This window comes from Podarcis vaucheri (genome assembly GCF_965113315.1).
Source record: "Podarcis vaucheri genome assembly, chromosome: 7".
NCBI classification, from domain to species: Eukaryota; Metazoa; Chordata; class Lepidosauria; order Squamata; family Lacertidae; genus Podarcis; species Podarcis vaucheri.
The window spans coordinates 58,482,729-58,505,520 of NC_138765.1; the positions used below are offsets into that span (position 1 = coordinate 58,482,729).

Consider the following 22,792-nt stretch of genomic DNA (forward strand, 5'->3'; position numbering starts at 1 on the left):
TGTTTTGCTGCTGTTCTTACCTCTTTAAACAAAACTGAGAAGAAACAATCTTGCTGTGGGTGTAGGTGGATGTCAACAGCTACCAAGACAGTCGTATCCCAGGCCCTCTGAAAGCTTCAAGTTCCACTCCAATAAAGAGCTGGGTGGGGTGGATAGGCTCACACTGGAGAAAACAGGAATGTATTATCACCAGCAATTTTTTAAGGCACCTGTTGGCGTGTCTGATGCAGGTTCCCTGGGAGGGAGAGTGAAGAAAAAGACTGGGAGAGAGCAAGATGTCAGCAGCAAGGGTATTTCTGTCCCAGAAATGTCTGTCCCTGGAAAACTGGTGGGAAATATTGTTAACGATAAAATAACCAAGCGTATAGAAGAATAAGCCTTGTTGAAGCTGAGTCAGCATGGCTTCTGCAAGGGCAAGTCCTGCCTCACTAAGCTATCAGCTTTATTTGAGAATGTCAACAAGCATATACAGATAGGTAGCCGTGTTGGTCTGCCATAGTCAAAATAAAAAAAAAAATTCCTTCCTGTAGCACCTTAAAGACCAACTAAGTTAGTTCTTGGTATGAGCTTTCGTGTGCATGCACACTTCTTCAGATACACAGAAACAGAAGTTGCCAGATCCTTCTATATAGTGAGAAGGTGGGGAGGGGTGTTACTCAGAAGGGTGGTGGGAATGGGAGATATTCAGCAGCTGTAATTCAGCAGCATTACAACTCATTACCAAACTTAAAACCATGGAAAGACCTGGGCTGAACAAAGACATTGGATTCTTATCTCACTATACATGACTAAACCATTTCTCACCTTCTCACCCCTTGCCTTTTCCTGTAAGACCTATTACAGTCATTAAGAGTCGTCAACAGGCTCTCTCAGCTATCTGCCTATCTCCCATTCCCACCACCCTTCTGAGTAACACCCCTCCCCACCTTCTCACTATATAGAAGGATCTGGCAACTTCTGTTTCTGTGTATCTGAAGAAGTGTGCATGCACACGAAAGCTCATACCAAGAACTAACTTAGTTGGTCTTTAAGGTGCTACAGGAAGGATTTTTTTTATTTTAACAAGCATATAGTTAGAGATGATCCAGGTGGCACAGTGTACTTTGGTTTTCAAAAAGCTGTTGGCAAGGTACCTAACCACAAACCCAGTCATTGGAGCCTCCAAGTAAGGCTAATCTAAGGTCAGTTCCAGGAATTATGCAATTACTTTTAGTTTGAAATTGCCCTTAATTGCATGCTTACCTGTGATTAAACCCCATTGACTTCACAGCTTGAGCAAACATGCGTAAGATTGCACTATTAGTGCTCTGTGTAATGCTTACCCACAATATGGCTTTTTTCATTTCTCTTATATTTACTGATTTATTGATGGATGATGATGATGATGATTATAGTTGCCAATGGTAGAATGTAGTGGGGATGAAAATAGTGCGTGCATATAGACGGGCCAATGCTCACCAGAAGGAAACACAGCATTTAAAATGTATAGCATTGGCTGATGGATGTCTTGATCATGCAATACAGTGGTGCCTTGGTTTAAGAACAGCTTAGTTTATTAATAACTTGGATTAAGAACGCTGCAGGCCCAGAAGTAGTTGTTTTGGTTTGTGAACTTTGCCTTAGAATAAGAACATCTTCCGCTTCCTGTTGAGTATGTTCCGTTTGTAAATTGAGTCCCCCGCTGCTATGGGAAAGCACGCCTTCATTTAAGAATGCTTTGGTTTAAGAACAGACTTCCGGAACGGATTAAGTTCATAAACTAGGGTACCACTGTACAGTGTACATAAATGTCCAATTCACAAAACTCTGCTACTTTTCCCATAGGTAGCCCTCCTGCAACAGGGACAGGGACACTGCAGATTACTTTGGAAGATGTTAACGACAACGCCCCCTCTCTTTATCAAGCGGTTTCATCTGTCTGTGAAGATGCGAAAGATGTGAAGGTCATCTTTGGAGCCTTAGACAAGGATATTCATCCTAATGCCGAACCATTTAAATTTGAGTTGAGCAAGCAGTCTGGACAAGATAAACTATGGAAAATCACAAGAATCAACAGTAAGTATATTAGAAATAGTACTCCCTCCCATTATTCAATCTTTTAAGTTCTCTCTCCTCCCCACACCTTTTATCCATCCCAACTGTTATCCACAAAATGGATCATTGTTAAATTTCTCAACCATTCTGTCCGATATTTCCATTATATCTAAGGCTACTTCCTTATCTGTAATTAACTGTTATATATAAAACTGGTCATCCTTAAAAATTTCTCAGTACTTATGTCTGAGATTCCAATTCAATATATTATACCAAGTTTCCCAAACTTGGGTCTCCAGCTGTTTTTGGACTACCTCCCCCATCATCCCTAGCTAGCAATACCAGTAGTACCAAACAGCATTAAACTTTGTTACTAAGCATTTTCTTCATATTTTCCTCTTCTTCCTTCTGGGATTTGTGTTTTGCTTCCAAGTCTGCCTCCGCCTCACAAAAAAGCTTTGATGACACATACACACCATATATGTAAAGCACAATTTTTGCATGGTTGCAGCATACCATTTTCCCCAGAGCTACATTTCCCAGCACCTTTAAATCTACATTTCCCGGGAATTTTTGTGGGGAGCAATTTGTGTTATTTGTATGGTGTGGCAGATGTGCAGCTTCCCGCTTCATTCAAGTGCCCCTGTTTTGTTTGAAAAGCAACAAAGCACCTGAAGCTCATTTGAAAGTGGGACCAATGTGCTGAAATACAACCTGAAGACAGTCCAACTAAATCTTGGTCGTGGGAAATGGCCAAGCAGTAAGAATTTTCTGATGCTATTGTTGAAAGCACCGCCTTTGGCCACAATACACAAATCCTGGCCAAAGTCTCCCTGATAGGCTCTGAGGTTGACTCAGACTGCTATAAAAGCTGTCCAAAAATTCAGTGACACAAAGGAAGTCAAGAGGCTGACAGATTTCTGCTGAGGGAGTCCTTAAGTTTTGCTGCGCCTCTGAAGTGCGTTGAATTATCTTCTGTTACAGTGTGTGGGAAATTTTGCCACTTCCTTAGTAGAAAATGAACACTCAGGGAGTCTGAACCAGCTCAGTGCATTACAGCCATCCCATGCAATGCAATGACTAGCACACCTGGTGGGTTTCTATTCTCATGAAATTGCAGGTGTGGGGAAAAGTGTTTCCCTGTCATATGTTTTTTCCTGCTGAAGCCATTCCTCAGCAAATGCCTTTCTACCTGCTCAATTATGATTGCAAATAGACACATTCTGGCCTTCACTGAGCTTTAGTAATGGTTTGAGATCTATCAACATACAGAGCCAGAATGTTGTTTAGCTTTGTTAAACATTTTCTCAGATAGCAATAAACTTGAGAAGTGTTGATACGTTAGGTCATCATGGAAGTAGAATTAATGGTTACCCATTTTTGGAAGGAGCTATGAAAAAACGTTAATATACAAAGGGTTGGGATATGGCTTTAGTTGAAATGTTGACACATAAAAATCACACTAGCTAGGTGGAGTCAAAAGAGGAATAATTTTGGATCAGAATGGTTTGCTTTTGCGTGTGAATAAGAAAATTAATGATGTAATTCTGCCATCTCTTTACGCCGCTTGGTGGAATCCTAGCTGTTTATATTTGCTGTAGTAGCATTAATAATAATAGCAGCATCTGTTATCTTTCTACTATGTTTCATAGAGAGTAATTCTTGTGTGATTTTTGATGTGCCTATTAGTCTCTGGAACTGAGTTTTATTCACAATTTAAATTATGTTCAGAATTTTATTTATGTTTTGAGTTACATTCTTTGCAGCAGTTCAGGAACTGCCTTTGCTACACGGGTTTCAAAACTTATATTTCTTCCTTTCTTTACATAAGAATGGGTGGTGGAGGTAATGCTTCGGGAATTTGATATTTGTGGATTTCTCTAAGGAATTTGTCTATCTATTTGAAATAATTTCTAAACTTCTTAATGCTTTAAAAGATCAAAACGGTATATGCAACATTCATAGAAACAATAAGGCAGTATAAAAACAGATACAACATTTGTGGATCGAGGGCCCCGACCCCGCTAAGTGAAATAAATACACATGGGCACGTGGTATAAGGTTAATGGGCAAGAAAAGGCCACAACTTTATTGATTACAGCAGTGAAAAGGTATTGGCTTAGGCATTGGATGACTATAGGTGGTGGGTTTATTCAACAGTAGGTGGAGCCTGTTGATGCTTATCCAACTATAGGCTCACCCCCTGATGTCACCGAGGGTCATGCCATGGCCTCCCGCCAAGCAGGCATCGGACGGAACACACGACCGCCAGATTCCTTTAATGGAATAACCCACGGTAGATAGCATAGGCGATGGCCACACCTAGCCCTTGACACAGCACAACACATGAATCCAATGCCTAACCTACCCACCAATACCACAAAAGTTGTGACGATTGCTACGAGGTAGGCAAAAAAACCAAAAAGCCTAATGCCAAATGGAAAAATTCCTACCAGGGCCCCCCCCCCCGACAACCGGGGCAACCAACCTAAGGTCCATAGCAAGGCCAAAAACCTAGACCCTGAGCTAAATGGGAGTGGAGGGTGGGTGACTCGCTGCGAGATGACGAGGACTGAGGGGGAGGAGAAGGTAAGGAGGGCCAGGGGCTAAGGCCCCTGCCAGGGCGGAGTCCGAGCTCCCGCCCACAACCACTCCCCCTCTCTTGCAGGGAGGAGAGTCTTTATAAAAAGCAGTAAAACAATGCTATAAATCCAGATTATGGTAGGAATTCAATAATCTTTCAAATCAGGAAGAACCTGGGCAGAGAAAGACATCTTTACAAGACGTCTAAGCTTTTTTTAAATGTCCCCTAATTGCTGTTTCCTCTTTCATTTCAGACACCCATGCCCAGCTCATTCTGCCACAAAACTTGAAGAAGGCGAACTACAACATCCCCATCTTGGTGACCGACTCGGGGAAACCGCCTCTAATTAACAATACAGAACTGAAAATCCAAGTGTGTTCCTGCACAAAATACAAAATTGACTGCAGCGCATCTTCAACCCTTCACCTCAGCATGGTCCTCTTCTTCATTTCACTCTTCAGTTTATATTGTAAGTTTCCCGAAAATGTCTAACACTAGAGTTAGTTCACACTTAACCTGGTTCTGTTGATTGATGTGTTCTTGCCACTGATGGGGATGAAGAAGCAGGGGGAAGTTCATTCAGCGTGGGACCTCTTTCATCAGTATCCCACCCCGCCCCACCCTCGTCATCCAGCCATGATCCTATCTAGCTGAAGTAGCAGCCAGCCATGGGGTGCCATTTTCCCAGAATACTGCAGGGCACCTCCTGTGGGGATGTTTAGAGAGGCAGGAGACTTATTTGATGATATCCTTCCTAACTTGCGTTAGCAAGTTCTATCTCTTAGCAGAGTTCCAAACATTCCCCCTTTTAAAATTTGCACAGTGGTTAGCTTGTTGCAGGCTCGTCTGAGCCTCACTATATAATATTCCTGCTAAGATCTCTTCTTATCCCTCTTAAAAAGAGTAGACATGACAATCTTATTAAAGTCCCTATAAAAGTAGTTTACTCACTGTATCATCAGTTCACAACTGGATCCCTGAAGGCAGACTTAGGTTACTATGTGGAACTATCCCATAAGGGAGTTAGTCCCAAGTGACTGCGAACAGGCAGTCACTTCTGCTCACATGTAGAAAAGCAAAATGGAGAAGAGAAGCAAAAGAAGGAGGTAGGCTCCTCTTGCCCAGATTAGGCCATGCCCACATCTAGTCACATGCAAATGAAGTTTGCCCCAGCTCAAGAGGAAGTTTTCTCCTGGCTGGTACAAAGCATGTTGTACTTGACTGCTATGTGTTTCACATCCTACACCTGCCACAGTGTCACTCTCGATCTGTGTGGGAAGTTAGCTTCTAGCTGCCTTATGTTCAGCAGAGGCAACAGTGCCGAGGAGCCTTGCTAGGATGCAGTGGCCTCAAAGGGTGCTGTGTGTTGACTCTAGGCCTGTCTCTGATGGATGACAGCTCTTAATTTCAGAGATGCCGACTCGGCTCTAAGTCAAACAACAGGGAAATGAATGATGCTCATTCAGAGAAGGCATAAAGCATATTATCAACAGAAAAATAACAGTTTTAGATTACAGTGTATATAAAGCAGCAGTGGGGAGCCTGTGGCCCTGAACTCCTATCAGCCCTATCCAGCATGAGCAAGTCTTGAGAATAATGAGAGTTATTAAGTCCCACAACAACCAGAAGGCATCAGATTTCTCTCCCCACCCCCATTCCTAGACTTACATATTTTTTTCAGGCTACGACCCTCTTGGTTCCAAGTGCCCTCCTCTCACCCTACCCTATAAAAAGCATCAGTCAGAATAGCAGTATGCACAACCCACTAGGGAAGATAAAGACACCGACAAAGTCAAAATAGTAACAATTTATTTCACAATTATTCAAAATCCAAGTAAAGCAATTAATTCAACAAAATTGATGAACTTGATCCAGTGATATGAGTCTGATAGTCTTTACACCTGCAGTGCCCCCCTCTTGCTTCTTAGTGCCCCCACTGCACCCCAAGAGGAAGAACCACCCCACTTTGGGAACCACAGATCTAGACTGTCCCCATTTCCTGGGGACAGTCCCTGGATTTACAAATCAGTCCCCATACAAAATCCATTGAAGTTGAAAAGTGTTCTCGGATTCATTGAAAAAAATCTGGTAACCTTAATCTTGACACACAATGGGCAGTGCATTAAAGCTGCAATATTCCAAGTGTGCATTAGCCATGCCTTCTTGCCCCATGAGTACAACAACAACTGCAGGCCTTCTGTTAACAACATAGGATAAGGGCTGCAGGCATGGGGGCATGGGTGTACAGGAACTGGGGGCAGGTCTTGTGTATGCACCCCTGACCCACCCCTTCCTTGAAATGTTGTGTGTTCACATGAACACAGTTGATGTCAATTAATCTCTGGTCAACCTGATACAACAATAATGAAAGCAGCTTTCTGCAGTATTTCCACAGGTTTAACAATTTAGGATTACAGTGGTACCTCGGGTTACATACGCTTCAGGTTACAGACTCCGTAACCCAGAAATAGTACCTCGGGTTAAGAACTTTGCTTCAGCACGGCGGCGGCGGGAGGCCCCATTAGCTAAAGTGGTGCTTCAGGTTAAGAACAGTTTCAGGTTAAGAACGGACCTCCGGAACGAATTAAGTACTTAACCCAAGGTACCACTGTATATCCAACTAAATTCTACTCAGAATAGACCCTTTGAAATTAATGGACTTAAGTTAGTCATTGGATGCCACTGTTAGCCTCTGCAGAAAGTTACAGAGAAATTAGGTCAAAGAGCCATCTAACCACATCTACTCAGAAATAAGTCCCACTGAATTGAATGGTGCTTACTCTCAGGTAGCTGAGGTTAGAATTGCAGCCCAAGGATTTATTTTATGTTATGCTTTTGGATTTCTTACCCACCTTTCACCACTTTGCTACAATGCCAAACATTTCTTTCTTTCTCCCCGATTCGACAAATGGAGGTGGCTGCCACGAGCTCTCCCACAGTCCAAATATTTATCAGAATAATCAAAGATTATGGTGCTGTAAAAAAAAAAAAATGAGACCCTTAATGTGTATTGAGCAGATGAAATATCCCCATCACTGGTGGCAAAATTATGGGCTTAATTTTTGCTCGCACATCCAGAAAGAGGGAGAGTAAAAAAACCTGCTTACTTGCTTGGCTTCGCTCTTGGTGCTTATACTTTATGAGCCACTTCTGCCTGGGAGGTAAATCCCTCTGTCAAGTGAGGATTTTGCTTCCCACGCCAAATTTTGTGCCTGCGTGCATACGTTTGACAATCTGGAATGGAGGATAGATAGCACAATGTGTGAGCCATTCAGTACGACTATGAGCCCTCTGTGATTCTCTTGCCAGAACAAAACATCTTGGTATTATCATTTAAATGAAGCAATTATTATCTAAGCTTGGGATATGTTCAGGACGTCAGTGGAATGATATGTGGTTGAGGTTTTTATTTTATTTGGGTTGGGGGGCATTGAATGAGTTTAACTGCTCTGAAAAACTGCAGGATGGCAAATAATCTCGAAACAGCATATGCAATGACCGCCCCTAGCAGTAGATGGGATAGATTCCAGCTGCATCAACCATGTGAAGGGAGAAAGCTAGTATTCTACAACTGAGTCCTACTCAGAATAGATCCATCAAATTTAATGGACTTAAGTTAAGCCAGAGCTGCACCGTACATATATTTATTTATTTCATAAATCAATCAAACAAAACTCAATTTACAAATCATAACATAAAATTATCAATGAAAAGAATTGACAGTAATACTGTATTTTTCGCTCTATAGAACGCACTTTTTCCCCTTCAAAAATGAAGGGGAAATGTGTGTGCGTCCTATGGAGCGAAGACGCCATAGCCCCGCGCGCGCTCTCCCGGCTGGGGAGGTGACGCGCGGCTATGGCAGGAGCCTCTCCGCTGCCCCTTTCCGCTGCTCCCTGACCTGCTCTTTGGGGCTGGTGGTGGGCTTCCCCCGCCAGCCCCAAAGAGCAGGTCGAAAGGAACCTGAAGCGCACACCGACCCCTCTCGCTCTCTAGGCTTCCAAGGTAGCTGCCTGAATGCACCTTAAACGGCACCTTGTTTTAGAGAGGGAAAACAAGAGGGGGAAAGTTCTCCCCCTCTCTGTGCATCGCCTCCTGCTGCTTCACTGAAGGGGTGCTGGGCAGAGAGGGGGAGAATTTTATTTCCTTGTTCTCCCCCCTCTAAAACAAAGTGCGTCCTATTGTCCGGTGCATCCTATGGTGCGAAAAATACGGTAATTGAAGTCTTTTGAAGAGTTAAATAACAATAGACTAGAAAACAGATGGAAACTCACATCAACTTTCTAAACACCTGGGTAGGCTTGTCTTAAAAATAGAAGAGTTTTTAGCAGGCACCAAAAAAAGAGTACAGTGAAGGCGCCTGACTGATCTCAATAGGCAGGAAGTTCCAAAGTATAGCTGCTGCCATATTAAAAGAGTGTGTATAAATGCGGAACAGGTACAATTTTGCATGCCACCTGTAGCAGTGCCGGTTCTGCCGATTGCAATGGTTGAGTGAGCATATATGGGGTAAGGCTCTCTTGTAGGTAAACACAGATTTCAAGCTAACTTTTCCCCAAAGAATCCTGGGAGATGTAAGTTGCTAAGGATTCTGGGAACTGAAGTTCTGTGAGGAAGAAACTGCTGTTCCCAGTATTCTTAGGGGGAAGTTGTGTGCTTTAAATGTGAGTTGGGTGTGCTTTAAATGTATGGTGTGGATCTGCCCTTAGTCATGTCCATTAATTTCAGTGGGTCTACTCTGAGTAGATCTAACATTGGATACAGACCCTATTTTTGTTTGTTTTATTGCATTTATATCCTACCTACCCCCCCCCGAAGCGCTTAAGGCATAGTCCTCCTCCTTCCCATTTTATTCTCATAACAACCCTGTGAAGTAACTTAGGCTAAGAGATAGTGACTAGCCCAAGGCCACCCAGTGAGCTTCATGGCCAAATGGGGATTTGAACCCTGGTCTAAGTAAAACACTCACCACTACACCACACTGGCCCTCAGGATCAAAATGTGCTCTGGAATTTCTGGGTAGGCAAACGTAGATCTCTGCAGGTTGTCTAGGCTTGTTCAGTGTGTTTATCAGTTCCTACAAAAAAAGCCCAAAAGCAATTAATGACCAAAGTAAATGTTAAAAAATACATAAATATTATTTAAAACAACTTGTTTTAGCAGTGGAATATCACGTTATTAACACTTTCAAATTCCCAGAGAAACAAAAACAAAATCTTTTACTGGCATTAAAACAATGACAATGTTATGTTGGTGCTGGGAGGACTTCTCTGGGAAGAAGATTTGTATGGTGAGCCTCGCTGGACTTTTAACATAGACCAGTTGCTGTACAAGAGTACGGTAGCTTCAAACTGCATTGGTGGTTCCTCTACTCAGTATGCTGCACATTACTCATGGGTACAGCAATTAATTGCAAGCTGATTTAGGAGCAGAGTCATGCTTTCCACTACACCCTAAAAGGAGCCACACACTTCCTGCATGAAGAATGTCATTCATCATTGACTGTAAAGAGTTCCCAGTTTGTGAACTCCAGCTCACATGCTGGGATTATGTGCAATCCGGACACCCACAGAAAGGGTGTATCCAGAGTTCACACAGCCATTACAGGTGCATGGGACAGCTAAGCTGTGCCCCCCATATCTCCCCCCCCAGGCCTAGTCCGCCCATTGGGGCAGGGTGAAGCAACCACCTCATGGGCACCTTGCCTGCCCCACCACCTCTGATGGAGAAGAGGTGCTGGGGTCGGTGCTGCTTTCTGGTGACATCTCAGGAGACTTCACTGAACTTCTATGAGATCTCATGGAGTGTGCCAGATTTCATGAGATTTTGGTGAGATCTCACTGGAAATCAATGCCAATACCAGTGCCACTTCTCCCTGGTGGTGGTGACAGGTCACAGTGAGGTGGCATTTTGCCTCAAGTAGCAAAATGCAAAGTGCCAGCCCTGTTGAACACCAACACCCATCAGCTTCTGCTGGCACAGCCAACAGTCAGGAATGATGGGGTCCAGCAGCAGCTTATGGGTCACATGTTAGCTACTCTTGGAACAGGAGTCTTCCTCAACCTGGTGCCATTCAGATTTTTGGAAACACAACTCCTGCAAGCCCCAGCCAGCATGGGGGAAAAAAATCAAGCCACAGATAATAGTGAATACCTTTAGAAATCTATCTTGCCCCCTAGAGAAATTGGGTGAAATGTTCCTTCCAGAATGTAGAAATAGATTTCAAGAACCCATTTGCACATAGTTCTACCATACGCAAAAGTTGGTGCCCCACATTTCCTGTACATTCTAGAATAGATACGAGCACCACAATGCTACAGTGGTACCTCTGGATGTTAACGGGATCCATTCCAGAGCCCTGTTTGCATCCTGAGCAGAACGCAACCCGCGTCTGCACGTGCATGGGTCACAATTCACAACTTCTGCGTGTGCGCGTGACGTCATTTTGAGCGACGCGGCGAAACCCGGAAGTAACCCGTTCCGTTACTTTTGGGTTGCTGCGGAACACAACCTGAAAACACTCAATCTGAAGTGTCTTTAACCCGAGGTATGACCGTACTTTGAAATGAGCTATAGGAGCAAAGAATTGTTCAGTCATTTTGAAGTCAGTCTAAGCAACCTTTAGTGCTTTCCCTTTTCCAAGTTGCCTTGGGGTCTAGCCAGGTCTGCAAACTGCAAAGTTTGACTTTGGCAGCGATAAGTAAAACACTCCATTACCCTGCCGGAAAGTGAGGAGGCAAAGACTGAACTCGATGTGAAGAGACTAAATGAGTTTTGTGGAGTCTGCATTGAAATTAATTTGTCAAACTAAGTGTGAAAGGCCTCAGGTGTGCTGGGAAATGGCGCATCACACAGATGCCAGGACTCTGATTGCAAATAAACCTCAAAGATATCCTTGTATTCAACTATCTATTAATTTCCTCAAGCCTTCCAGTTGAAGTGACAATTCCTGGTAAGACTTCACCCCTGGTGAGTCCTCTGCATCCACCCGCCCCCTACTTATGATGATGCCACTCTTTCCCACCCATTTCAGCAATGAACCAGAAGACCTAAGATGCAATATAGTCTCATTTCCCCCTCCAGTCTACAAATCCAGAAGACATAAACCATTAAACATTTCATTAATTGGATGATTTAAATCTATTTGAGTCTCAAGCGAGCAGAATTTGGGGAAACAGTTAATGGAGCAAAGCAGCCTCCCCCAACCTGACAGTCTCCAGGTGTCAGATTGCAAATGGCGTCACATGGGTCACACACTGACTAGGGCTGATGGGACTTGGAGCCTAATAGCTTCTGGAGGGCACTGCATTGGCTACCCCTGCACAAGAAGTTTCTTAGCAGCCACGTGAAGCTTGCTGATCCTATATAATTTACACTCCATTGAAATGAATGGATGAAGCCAGGAACTTGTGGATGATTTCACACAAGAAATAAATACATATTTCCTATATGTATTCTATGCATACACATCCACATAGAGAGGAAAAGAGACGATGAATAAATGTGAAAGATAAGTGTATCCATAAGGCATAAATACTTGATCATTCGGAAATATTCCTACTATGTGATCCAGTTGTTGTTTTTTTATCAGCTTTTCCTCAGAAGTGAAAGCAGCACTTGAGAAGATTAAACCTTGATGCCTTATGTGGTGTGTCTTGAGGAGGAGAGGGGGGAAATGTTTAATATTCCCTGGTTTTGACAGAGCTAAATTACTGGTTTGTAATAGACTGTGTTTCTTTTCTGGGCGGTTTATTAATGTCAGGCGTATGACTGCCGAGTCATTTTCTGAATTGTTTTAAAACAGTCTATAGCTAAAACCAGCCAATAATTCACAGAAGATAATTTACTTGACAAATTTTGGCTGCTGCTCTGCTGGCAGGGAGGCCACAGAAAATCACAATTTCAGTCTGCTCAAGTTTATCAATTTTTTATCTAACCCAATTTATCTCCTTGTCTTCCATGGGATTCAGTATTCAGTGTGTGATATTCCAAACTGCAGCAGTGTTGGAGGACTTTCAGCATTCCAAATTAAAGCTACACCAGCTGATTTTTTTTATTTGCTGCCAAGGCCACGTGGTGCTCTCTTTTCTTTCAACTTCCCACCTTCAGTTGCATTCCCTGATTGTGCAATATTGTTCCTACAGAGTAGCATTTTCATGATTAGCCACTGGTGACATTGCCAACTCTAGATATATGTGAGAGCTCCCACTATGGATCTCAAGGATCTTCAGAGTCCTAAGGGTTCTCTTGCTGTCAGAAAATACCTAGTGAGCTCTTCACTCAGAGGAGTTTAGTGCCTTTCATATCCTCAGAGCAGTGGCGTAGCGTGGGTTCTCAGCACCCGGGGCAAGGCAAGTAATTTGCGCCCCCTAACCCGTGGATTTTAGCACTGGAGTCTCTTCCGCGCCCCCCCAGATGTTGCGCCAGGTGCAGCAGGCCCCCCCTGCACCCCCCACGCTACGCCACTGCTCCCACCAGTAGTCTTCAGGACAGCCATCCGAAGGCTGGCGCGGGGAGGAGGTCTCTCCGCCCCACCGCCAGGCTTCGGAGCAGCCTTCCAAAGGCTGGCGGCGGGAGGAGGTCTCTCCGCCCCACCGCCAGGCTTCGGAGGAGCCTTCAGGAGGCTGGCGGTGGGGCAGAGAGCCCTCCTCCCACCGCCAGCCTTCGGAGCATCCTTCCGAAGCCTGGCGGCGGGAGGAGGTCTCTCCGCCCCACCACCAGGCTTCGGAGCATCCTTCCGAAGGCTGGCGGTGGGAGGAGGTCTCTCCGCCCCACCGCCAGGCTTCGGAGGAGCCTTCAGGAGGCTGGCGGTGGGGCAGAGAGCCCTCCTCCCACCGCCAGCCTTCGGAGCATCCTTCCGAAGCCTGGCGGCGGGAGGAGGTCTCTCCGCCCCACCACCAGGCTTCGGAGCATCCTTCCGAAGGCTGGCGGTGGGAGGAGGTCTCTCCGCCCCACCGCCAGGCTTCGGAGGAGCCTTCTGGAGGCTGGCGGTGGGGCGGAGAGCCCTCCTCCCGCCGCCAGCCTTCGGAGCATCCTTCCGAAGCCTGGCGGCGGGAGGAGGTCTCTCTGCCCCACCACCAGGCTTCGGAGCATCCTTCCGAAGCCTGGCGGCGGGAGGAGGTCTCTCCGCCCCACCGCCAGCCTTCGGAGGAGGTCCGAGGACAATGGGGAAGAAGGGCTGCGCTTCCCCGCTGTCCCGGAGATTTCCCTATGGGCTTTCGTCTTGCGAAGGGAGAGGTTCCCGCTTCCTCGAGGGGGGCCGGCCAAACGCGCCCCCCCAAATGTTGCGCCCGGTGCGGCCGGCACCCCTGGCACCCCCCACGCTACGCCACTGCCTCAGAGTCCTTCTGAGATCTACTTCTTTAAGCAGTCTTCCTTCCCCCATTAATCACTATATCACCAAGTGTGTAGCCTCTCCTTTTCTTCAGCTAACCCTTTCCCTCCTTGACTCGCCACTGAGGTGGCTAGCCCCAAAATCACTGCCTTTTCCTTCACAAGAACATAAGAAGAGCCTGCTGCATCAGGCAAGTGGCCCATCGAGTGCTGCATCCTCTTCTCACAGTGGCCAACCAGAGGCCTGTGAGAAACTTGCAAGTAGGACATGAGCACCAGAGCCTTCTCCACTCCTGCAGTTTCCAGCAACTGGAATTCTCAATTCTATTTGCATAGGAGGCTTGTTGCTACACATATTCAAACATCCCTTTCCCAGGCAAAGAAAAATTATCACAGTTCAAGGGCACATTCCAATTAGCCAAAAGACACACAAAGAGGGTGTGAGGCAGGGTTTGGGGGGAGGGTGTTCTGAGGAGAGTCCCAAGGGCCAGATTAGCCTGAGGTTCTCCATCGCTGGTATAGAAGAAAGGACTCTGGCATTAAAAAAAGCAGTCATGAATTTCCTCCTCCCATCCTCCTTTAGGGAGGGAATGTGGGTAAATCAGCAACCTGAACACTGTTGACTGTCTTGTTAGCACTTTGATTCTGATCAGCTTCCCATCTCCCTGTTCAGTAGCAGTCAGGTTTTATTGAACCTTATGCTGAAAGTGCATGTTTTTAATCATCTGAAGATTAATTCAATAAATATCTGGAGAGAGGGTAATTGTGCTTCTCCCCCCTGAAGAAACTGAGTGATCAGCTAGCAAACTTGAACATCTATCCTTATCAACCAAATGACTGTATATTACTAGAGCCAACCTGAATGGCTTTAAAAGAGAATTAAACAAATTCATGGATAGCTGATTTCATGGCTGTGCTCTGCCTCCACAGTCATTGGCAGTATTGCTTATCAATGCCAGCTGCTGGAAGCCACAGGTGAGGAGAGTGCTCTTCCGCTCAGGTTCTGCCTTTAGACTTCACATTAAGGCATCTGGTTGGCCACTGTGAGAACATATTGCTGAACTAGACGACCGTTGGCCTCATTCAGTTCTTAACATTTTCTGAATGAAATTGATCATTTAAGTCCATTCCAGTCTTAAGACCTGGTTTTGCAATAGCAACTGCCTCAGTTACTCTGGAGGATGACTTGACCTTCGCTGTGAAAAGAACAGTGGAAGTGCTATCATGTTGATTCATTTTCATTATCACCCAATAGCATTTGATACCATCAGCCACGGTATCCTTCTGGGCCATCTGGCTGGAACGGATATACAAGCTGTCACTCTTTAGTGGCTCCGTTCCCATCTGGAAGATTGGATCCAGGTAGTGGTGCTAGGAAACTGCTCTTCTACTCCATCACCTTTGGTCACCACAAGGTTCTGTTTTGTTTTCTATGCTTGTTAACAAATACAGTGGTACCTCGGGTTACATACGCTTCAGGTTACATATGCTTCAGGTTACAGACTCTGGTAACCCAGAAATAGTACCTCAAGTTAAGAACTTTGTTTCAGGATGAGAACAGAAATCGTGCTCCGGCGGCGCGGCAGCAGCGGGAGGCCCCATTAGCTAAAGTGGTGCTTCAGGTTAAGAACAGTTTCAGGTTAAGAACGGACCTCCGGAACAAATTAAGTACTTAACCTGAGGTACCACTGTACATTAAAATGGGTGAGGTCATCCAGAGGTTTTGACTGAGATAGCCCTGTGTGCAGCTGACATACAAAGCTATTAATTTTGTTCCAGTATTTCAAGCTCAGGGAGGCACTAGAATAGATACTCCAATGTCTGGAGCTAGTTCAGGAATTAATGGAGTTCAAAAGTAAAAACTTAATCCTTACTACAGGGATGAGGAATCTGTAGCCCTCCAGCTGTTCTTCCAAACCCCTGGACCCCAGCCGGAATGGCCAATGATTAGAGGAACATGTGTTCCCCACCACTGACTTACAAGATGGAGGTACTTAATGAAGAATGCTGGTGAACTAGGTAGGGTCGTTCAACCTCTTCTGGATGAGATCACATTCACCCCAAAGGTGCAGGGTACCTAGCTTTGGGTTAGTACAAGAGCTATTGCTTTCATTGAAGCAGAAGTTATGGTGGTTACCAGGAGGACTTAGATGACCTTTGACTTAGATGATCAACATTTTGGATCTTCCTCTTGAAGAAATGTTATGTTAAACATAGCATAGTTTCTTGGCCAAAAATGATGGAACCCTAATCACATAATTCCCGAGCTAGAGAAACTCAGCATAAAATTTGATTTGAGTAACAGACCAGTGATGTTAACAAACAAATCGTTTAGTAGTATTATAGTATTCCACACAAAGCCCAATGTGCCTGTATCAGAGATACAGATACAAATTATTCAAAACAAACAGCAATAACTATCTAGCAAACAAGTAACAACCATTGGGGTCTTGCTTAGTCAGTATATGTTTAGCAATCAGTGGAATGCGCAATGGAAATGGAGGCCAGAACTGTGAATTTATTTGCATGCTAATAAGTCCCCTTCTCTTTGGGACTGTCATTTCTGTATGGCTGATAAGAACAGTTTTAACAATATTTGGATTTTTAAAAAAATCTCCCAGCGTCTTTGTTTCTTTTTGCTTTAAGCATAGAGGTCCATTGCAAGCTGATGAGGAAGGCAGCTAAACAAAGACATTGTGTTATAGCCAACCAAGTCATCACAGAAATAGAATGACTTCCACTTGTGCAACAGAACTTCTCCTCCCTTTCTCCCCACAAACACTTCTCCAAAATCTGTTCTGGAGGCTTCCCTAGCCCTCCAGAAAAGATGTGGAGGGTTGTGTGGGGCACATGGGGGTAGAAGTGAGGGAGGGGAGAGTTTGTTACATGAGCAGAAATCATTGGTTGGCTTCAACCCAACATCTTTGAATTAATGATGATAAAACATTTCAGAAAAGTAAGTAGAACATTACTAGTATTTTTTAAAAGATAGACACTGCTTACCGTATTTTTCCATGTATAGCACGCCCCCATGTATAAGATGACCCCTATTTCGCTACAGCTACCAAATGTCTGCATGCTTTTTGCCAAAAGTCCACCTGCCCACTCAATGCAACCACAGCCAATTGCATGCACACCTCACCGCTGCCATAAATCGCCCGCCCAATTGCCACAGCTGCAGCCAATCATCAGCAGGCCTTGCTGCAGCAACCAATCACATACCCAATCGCCTCTGCCAATCTCTTGCTGGCTGCTGCCACCAATCCCCCCTGCCCGCTATCCATGTATAAGATGATCCACAATTTTTGCCTTTTATTTCTAAGGAAAAAATGTTGCCTTATACACTGAAAAATACGGTATATTCTCACAGACTCCATTAATCTGGAAAATTAGCCACCTGGGGTTACCTGATGCAATTTCTTTCTACTGGAAGTCTAAGTGGTGTGTGTGCTTGGTCATGGTCTTAGATACAATGTCCCACAAAACAACATAGACATGCATTGCATAAGGGATGAGAAGGTTTTGAGCCTTCAGGTGTTCTTACTCCAATTCCCATCAGCCTACATGGCCAACATTCAGGGATGGTGGGAGATGGAGTCCTACATCTTCTGGAGGGCTACAGGTTCCCCCCATCCCTACCTTATACCAAGTCAGATCATTTTCCTTTCCAGCTCACTGTGATTGGTATCATCTCTCTTTCTGCATTGCAACGGGCACAGAGCTGTGGCCCCGTAAGCGTGGGCAGCTTGCTAAATTGAAATGTGGACCTACTACATAATGGTCTTATGATCACTCCCCCTTCGAGAGCCAAAAGGGTGGGAGGGCTCAACCGCTCACTCTTGGAGTAACTAGCACAGATTAAAATCTCCATTTCACTCATAAAAATGCATTAAGCATATGAAACAAATCCATGCAGTTATTACTGTGATTATGAGTATGCCCAGATAGTTAAAGCTGTATTAACTCTATATTAAATGATCTTGAATATGTACTCAAGGGTGAGTTTATTTAAGAACATAAGGAACTTACCATTCTTAATAAAAGAAGAAAAGCCCTGCTGGATCTGACCAAAACAGATGCCTCTGTGGGAAGCTTGCAAGCAGGACCCAAGTGCAACAAGAACTATCGTCACGTGTGATGCCCAGAAGTTGGTGTTCATGGTAGAACATCTCCATTGTGGCTGGAACCACTGGCAGCCTCCTCTTCCAGGAATTTGTCTAATCCATTTTTAAAGCTGGTGACCTCCTGCAGGAGTGAATTTCATAGTTTAAGCATGTGATATGTAGAGAGATACTTTCCTTTATCTATCCTGAATCTTCCAACATTCCATTTCAATGGATTTCCCCAAGTTCTGGTACAGTGGTACCTCAGGTTAAGTACTTAATTTGTTCCGGAGGTCCGTTCCTAACCTGAAACTGTTCTTAACCTGAAGCACCACTTTAGCTAATGGGGCCTCCTGCTGCTGCCGTGCTGCCGGAGCCCAATTTCTGTTCTTATCCTGAAGCAAAGTTCTTAACCTGAAGCACTATTTCTGGGTTAGCAGGGTCTGTAACCTGAAGCGTATGTAACCTGAAGCGTATGTAACCCAAGGTACCACTGTATTATGATAGTATTTAATGACTGTATTAAAGGAACACTTGTTCCTATATTATTCTGAATGGACGTTAAACATTTTGGAAGACATTTCTCCATGTCCCACCACTGTTTTAATTAAAGCTGGTAGGGGTGGGGCTCTTCTAGGTGGTAGCACCTGGGCTCAAGAACACTCTCTCAAAGGCCATAAATAGCACCTTCCCTTTCTGTTCTTGATGCCTTGTAAACATTAATAGCACACAGAAATCCATTGATGGATTATGGATCCTCTTGCAATTTCCTGAATGTCTCCCCCACCCTCCGCTTTGTTTCTCATTTTGCATCTCAGCTTCCTAGACTGGATTTCTGAAGATATATTACTCAAGGGCTGCAATTGACCAGTGTAACATTTTGAACTTTTATCCTCCAGCTGTAAATTGTCATAAATAATTGCTTCTGAACATGGGTAATTTAATGTGCCTTGCTTAATCATGTGCAAGCAATCAAGTCAGCAAAGCCTTCAGATTAAAAGGGAGATATATATATATATATATATATATATATATATATATATATATTTGTCACCTGCTTGCTAATAACCACACATTATTTGCCCATCGCTTAGGTCTGTAAGAACTCCTGGCTGACACCTGAAGCTGACATTATTGAGTTGCCATGGTGACAAGCAAGCAAAGGATATGCCATCCCAGTCAGAAGATCACCTTTGACTCTTACGATTCCTTCACTCCTAAGCCTCAGTCGTGCCAAATGTGGCACTTTGCAACTTCACTCTGTCTGTCCTCCCAGCTGCACGATAAGTTTCTGACAAAAAACCTCCTGCCTCGGTCTGACTTTACCAATGGGTTCCTCGCCCATGAAGACGGACGGTTGATGTAGTTGCTCGCCGAACGGTTACAAAATAAAAATAAAAACACCACATAAATCTGATCTTCTGGGAGCAGAATTACAGAAGGACTCCACCTCCCCCCTCTCTCTGTTGACTTGTTGCTATTCAACTGTTTTAAAAAAAATTGTCTGTGGGTTAGTATTTGTATATGTATGAGTGTATGTATATGTATATATATTTATATAGAGAGAAGAGATATACAATAGGGTTAGCTTTTGTATGGCATTCGCCTTAGGCTCACGGTCAATGGAGCAGAGCAGCACAAAGGCTCGGTAACAGATCAACATACCAATAATAGCTCAACACGCTGTGTAAGCTGCATATAGAAGGGGAGATCCAATATTAGTCATACTCAGAGTAGACATGTTGAATCAATGCACCTGAGTTACTTGAGTTCCACTGGTCACAGTGGGTCTACTCTGAAGCACGACCAAAAGAGAACAAATTGTGGTGGTACCATGAGAAATGACCACTTTGGTGGCACTTCCTTAAGAAAAGAAGTCTGGTACCATTCTCCAAAAGGTAAGGTACCTTTTGTTAATTCATCCTTCCTGTTCACATCCAAGAATATTTTACTCTTTCAGCTTGCTGTGGAAGGTGAGGGAAAAGTAACACTTAACCGTGTTCTGGGGAAAAGAAAGTAGCTCTTGCTGATGGATCATCTATTTAGATATTTCTGGTTTTATAAAAAATCTATTTTATATCCTGTCCCTCCTTCCCAAAGAGAGCACAGGGTAGAAAATTATTAAAAGAAAAAACCTGTTTAAAAAACAAATAATAAAACATCAATGGCATTTTGATAGAGAATCAAATGATATCTCCTTAACACCTCCTCAAAGGCCTGAACAAACAGATGGGTTTAAAATTTGTGCCTGAACATAGGTAGAGTGGGGACGACCCAATTTCAGCTGGAAGGGAGTTCCACAGGCAGAGTGCCAACACTGAGAACTCCTTTAGTGAGGTAGCCAAGTTCTTGTAACTGTCCCATTTTAGATGGTAGGTTCACATGATGGAAAATTCCAATGCAGAAAAAGGATACAGTACTTTCATATAGAATAATAACACAACAGGGAGAAAGAGTTCTAGCCCAGCCTTTCCTCCTTGACATGGATTGGTTTTGGATGCGAGAATATTCCCTGCATTGAGTACCATTCCATCATGTGAAACACCCCCCCAAAAAAAAACAACAACAACCAACCAGTGTGAAGTAGTATTGCCCACACACAGGTTCTCCATCTCAATGAGAATGAAGTCTCCGTGTTTGTACATGACAAGAGACCACACACCACACCCTGCTTATTTGGAACAAGCAACATACTGGCACACATTGCCCAATCGCCCCTGGAGCAAGCTGGATGAACAAATCAGGAAGGCTTGAGTTCTCACACCATCCAAACAAGGGATTATAGTTTGTTGCTCCCTAACAATCTACAATCCATAAACCAACAGCAAACCATGTCTTAAATGTTAGCTAGTGATCATGGCTGGTTGGGGGGGGGGGTTGGATCCACAATCCCAGGTTCAGAAGTAATGGGATGCCAAGCCTTATGGATTTGCTTCTTCCTCTCAGCAATGCAGGAATGTTCAATCTCAATAAACAACAATAAGCCACAAATGCTGGCTTATCATTACAACTGAACACAGCCTGTGTGTCAATTATAAATAAGAGATCAGGAGGTGTGCCCTTTGACTTTGCTATAGACAAAAAACTGATGCCGTCATCTAGCATTTCCACCTTCAGATAATTTACAATGAAAACACTTGAGAATTCAGTGGTTGGGCACCAGGCGGTCATCAGCTTTAGGGGTGGAGGAGTCTGTAGTGTCATTCAAACTCATGCATATGAGAACACCTATCAAGATCTCCCATTGGTGGCCCTTTTTTAAAAAAAGTTCCTGAACAGCCTATTAATAACCAGTTCTCTCAATGCCTTTGGAAGCTAGCTCTCATTAAAGTGACACTTGAGCACACCTAGTGGGGTGGGGGGAAAGTTGTTATATAAATATATACATATATATAAAATTTGTTTTGAATATAGTATATATACATACATACACAGGTACACACACAGTTTAAATGAAAACTAACAATGAAAACTCCCTCTTTTTCCCCTCTTTCTTTTGGTCCGTGCAAAATAACCACACTTGTTTGCAAACTGTAGGAATAAAGGGTGTTCATTATGTATGAATATGAATCCTTTTTTAAGGGGGGGGGAGTATTATTTGGTGAGCATGTAAGGAAATGGCAAAGTTCTAATTGTACCAAGACGTCCATCTTGTTAATAAATTGTAAATGATCCACAAAGCTCACACCAAATTTTTTTTATAACAAAGGAAATATCAGCAAAAAAAGAGAAAGAAGTATATTAAATTGACAGACTGTGGCTTTTAATAGAATTTGACAGTAACTAGGGGTAAGGTAAGTGTCTTAGACTCTTTTAATAAAGTTGCTTATTTAAAGTTTGAATTGCAGAGCTTTCTTATGCAAGAGAATGTCGCAGCTGTATATTTTGGGTTGGATTTGAACAAAAACTTATACACCATGCTGTATGTTTAAGCGTTACCTTCTATGTCATACCTCTGTTCCTACGGTAGCTTTTTATGAATCATTAAAGAAATCCAACCGCACATTTAGTTTTTCATACTCTTACACCAACTAGCAAGTGTGCCTTGAAAGGAAACCATTCTCTCAAACTTCTTTGTTGTACCAACCATGACCAGATGTTGGCCCTTTTTAAAAAAAAACACGCTCTCCCACTCCAAATATTTTCAATGGCCAAACGATACACAGATGTTGCTACACCATCTGCAATGATTTCCCTGTTCAGTCCAGTGGGGAGGGGGTACAGTTCAGCCTTCTTAGCCCTTTGAGTTGGGAAGCTGGCCTCTCTATTAAGACACCTGAGCCATGTTCATAGGACCGCCAGTCGTGCGCCAGAGCGCATTAAAAAACCATGACTTGGACCAATGCAGGTCAGCATAAGTTGGGTTTTATACATTGTTTGGGGAAAATGCTTTGACAACACATAAGGGACAGACCGCAATCCTGAAAAAGTCATTGCACATTGTCTACAAAAGCATATATTCAGTGTCAGTCATACTCAAACCTGGGGCACTGAAAATATTGGATATAGATCTACTCTAAGTAGTATTTAGATGCAAACCTGAGTATCCCAACTTTTAAGAGACGGGGATTGAAAGGTGCCAGAAAACAGGGAGTTGGAGATCCTATTATAGTGCAGCAATCTGAGAATTTTTTCTTTTTGTCTCTCTGTTGCTGCATATTTAGCATAAGGGTAAATACAGTTCTGTCTATAGCCGATGTAAACCTATCAACATGGTCCATCTCTGGCCAGTGTTGCA

General features: G+C 43.8%; 1 protein-coding gene across 2 annotated transcripts in view; it reads left to right on the forward strand.

Annotated features, from left to right (window-relative positions):
* Window positions 1-22,057, forward strand: part of CDH13 (cadherin 13) — a 681,110-nt gene extending 659,053 nt beyond the window's left edge. For both annotated transcript variants that reach the window (XM_082232914.1, XM_082232915.1), the window contains exons 12-14: window positions 1,825-2,055; window positions 4,872-5,087; window positions 19,149-22,057. In XM_082232914.1, the coding sequence (XP_082089040.1) occupies window positions 1,825-2,055; window positions 4,872-5,087; window positions 19,149-19,156 (455 nt within the window). In that variant the 3' untranslated portion in view covers window positions 19,157-22,057. The remainder of the gene's footprint in view (window positions 1-1,824; window positions 2,056-4,871; window positions 5,088-19,148) is intronic.
* The last annotated feature ends 735 nt before the right edge of the window (window positions 22,058-22,792 follow it).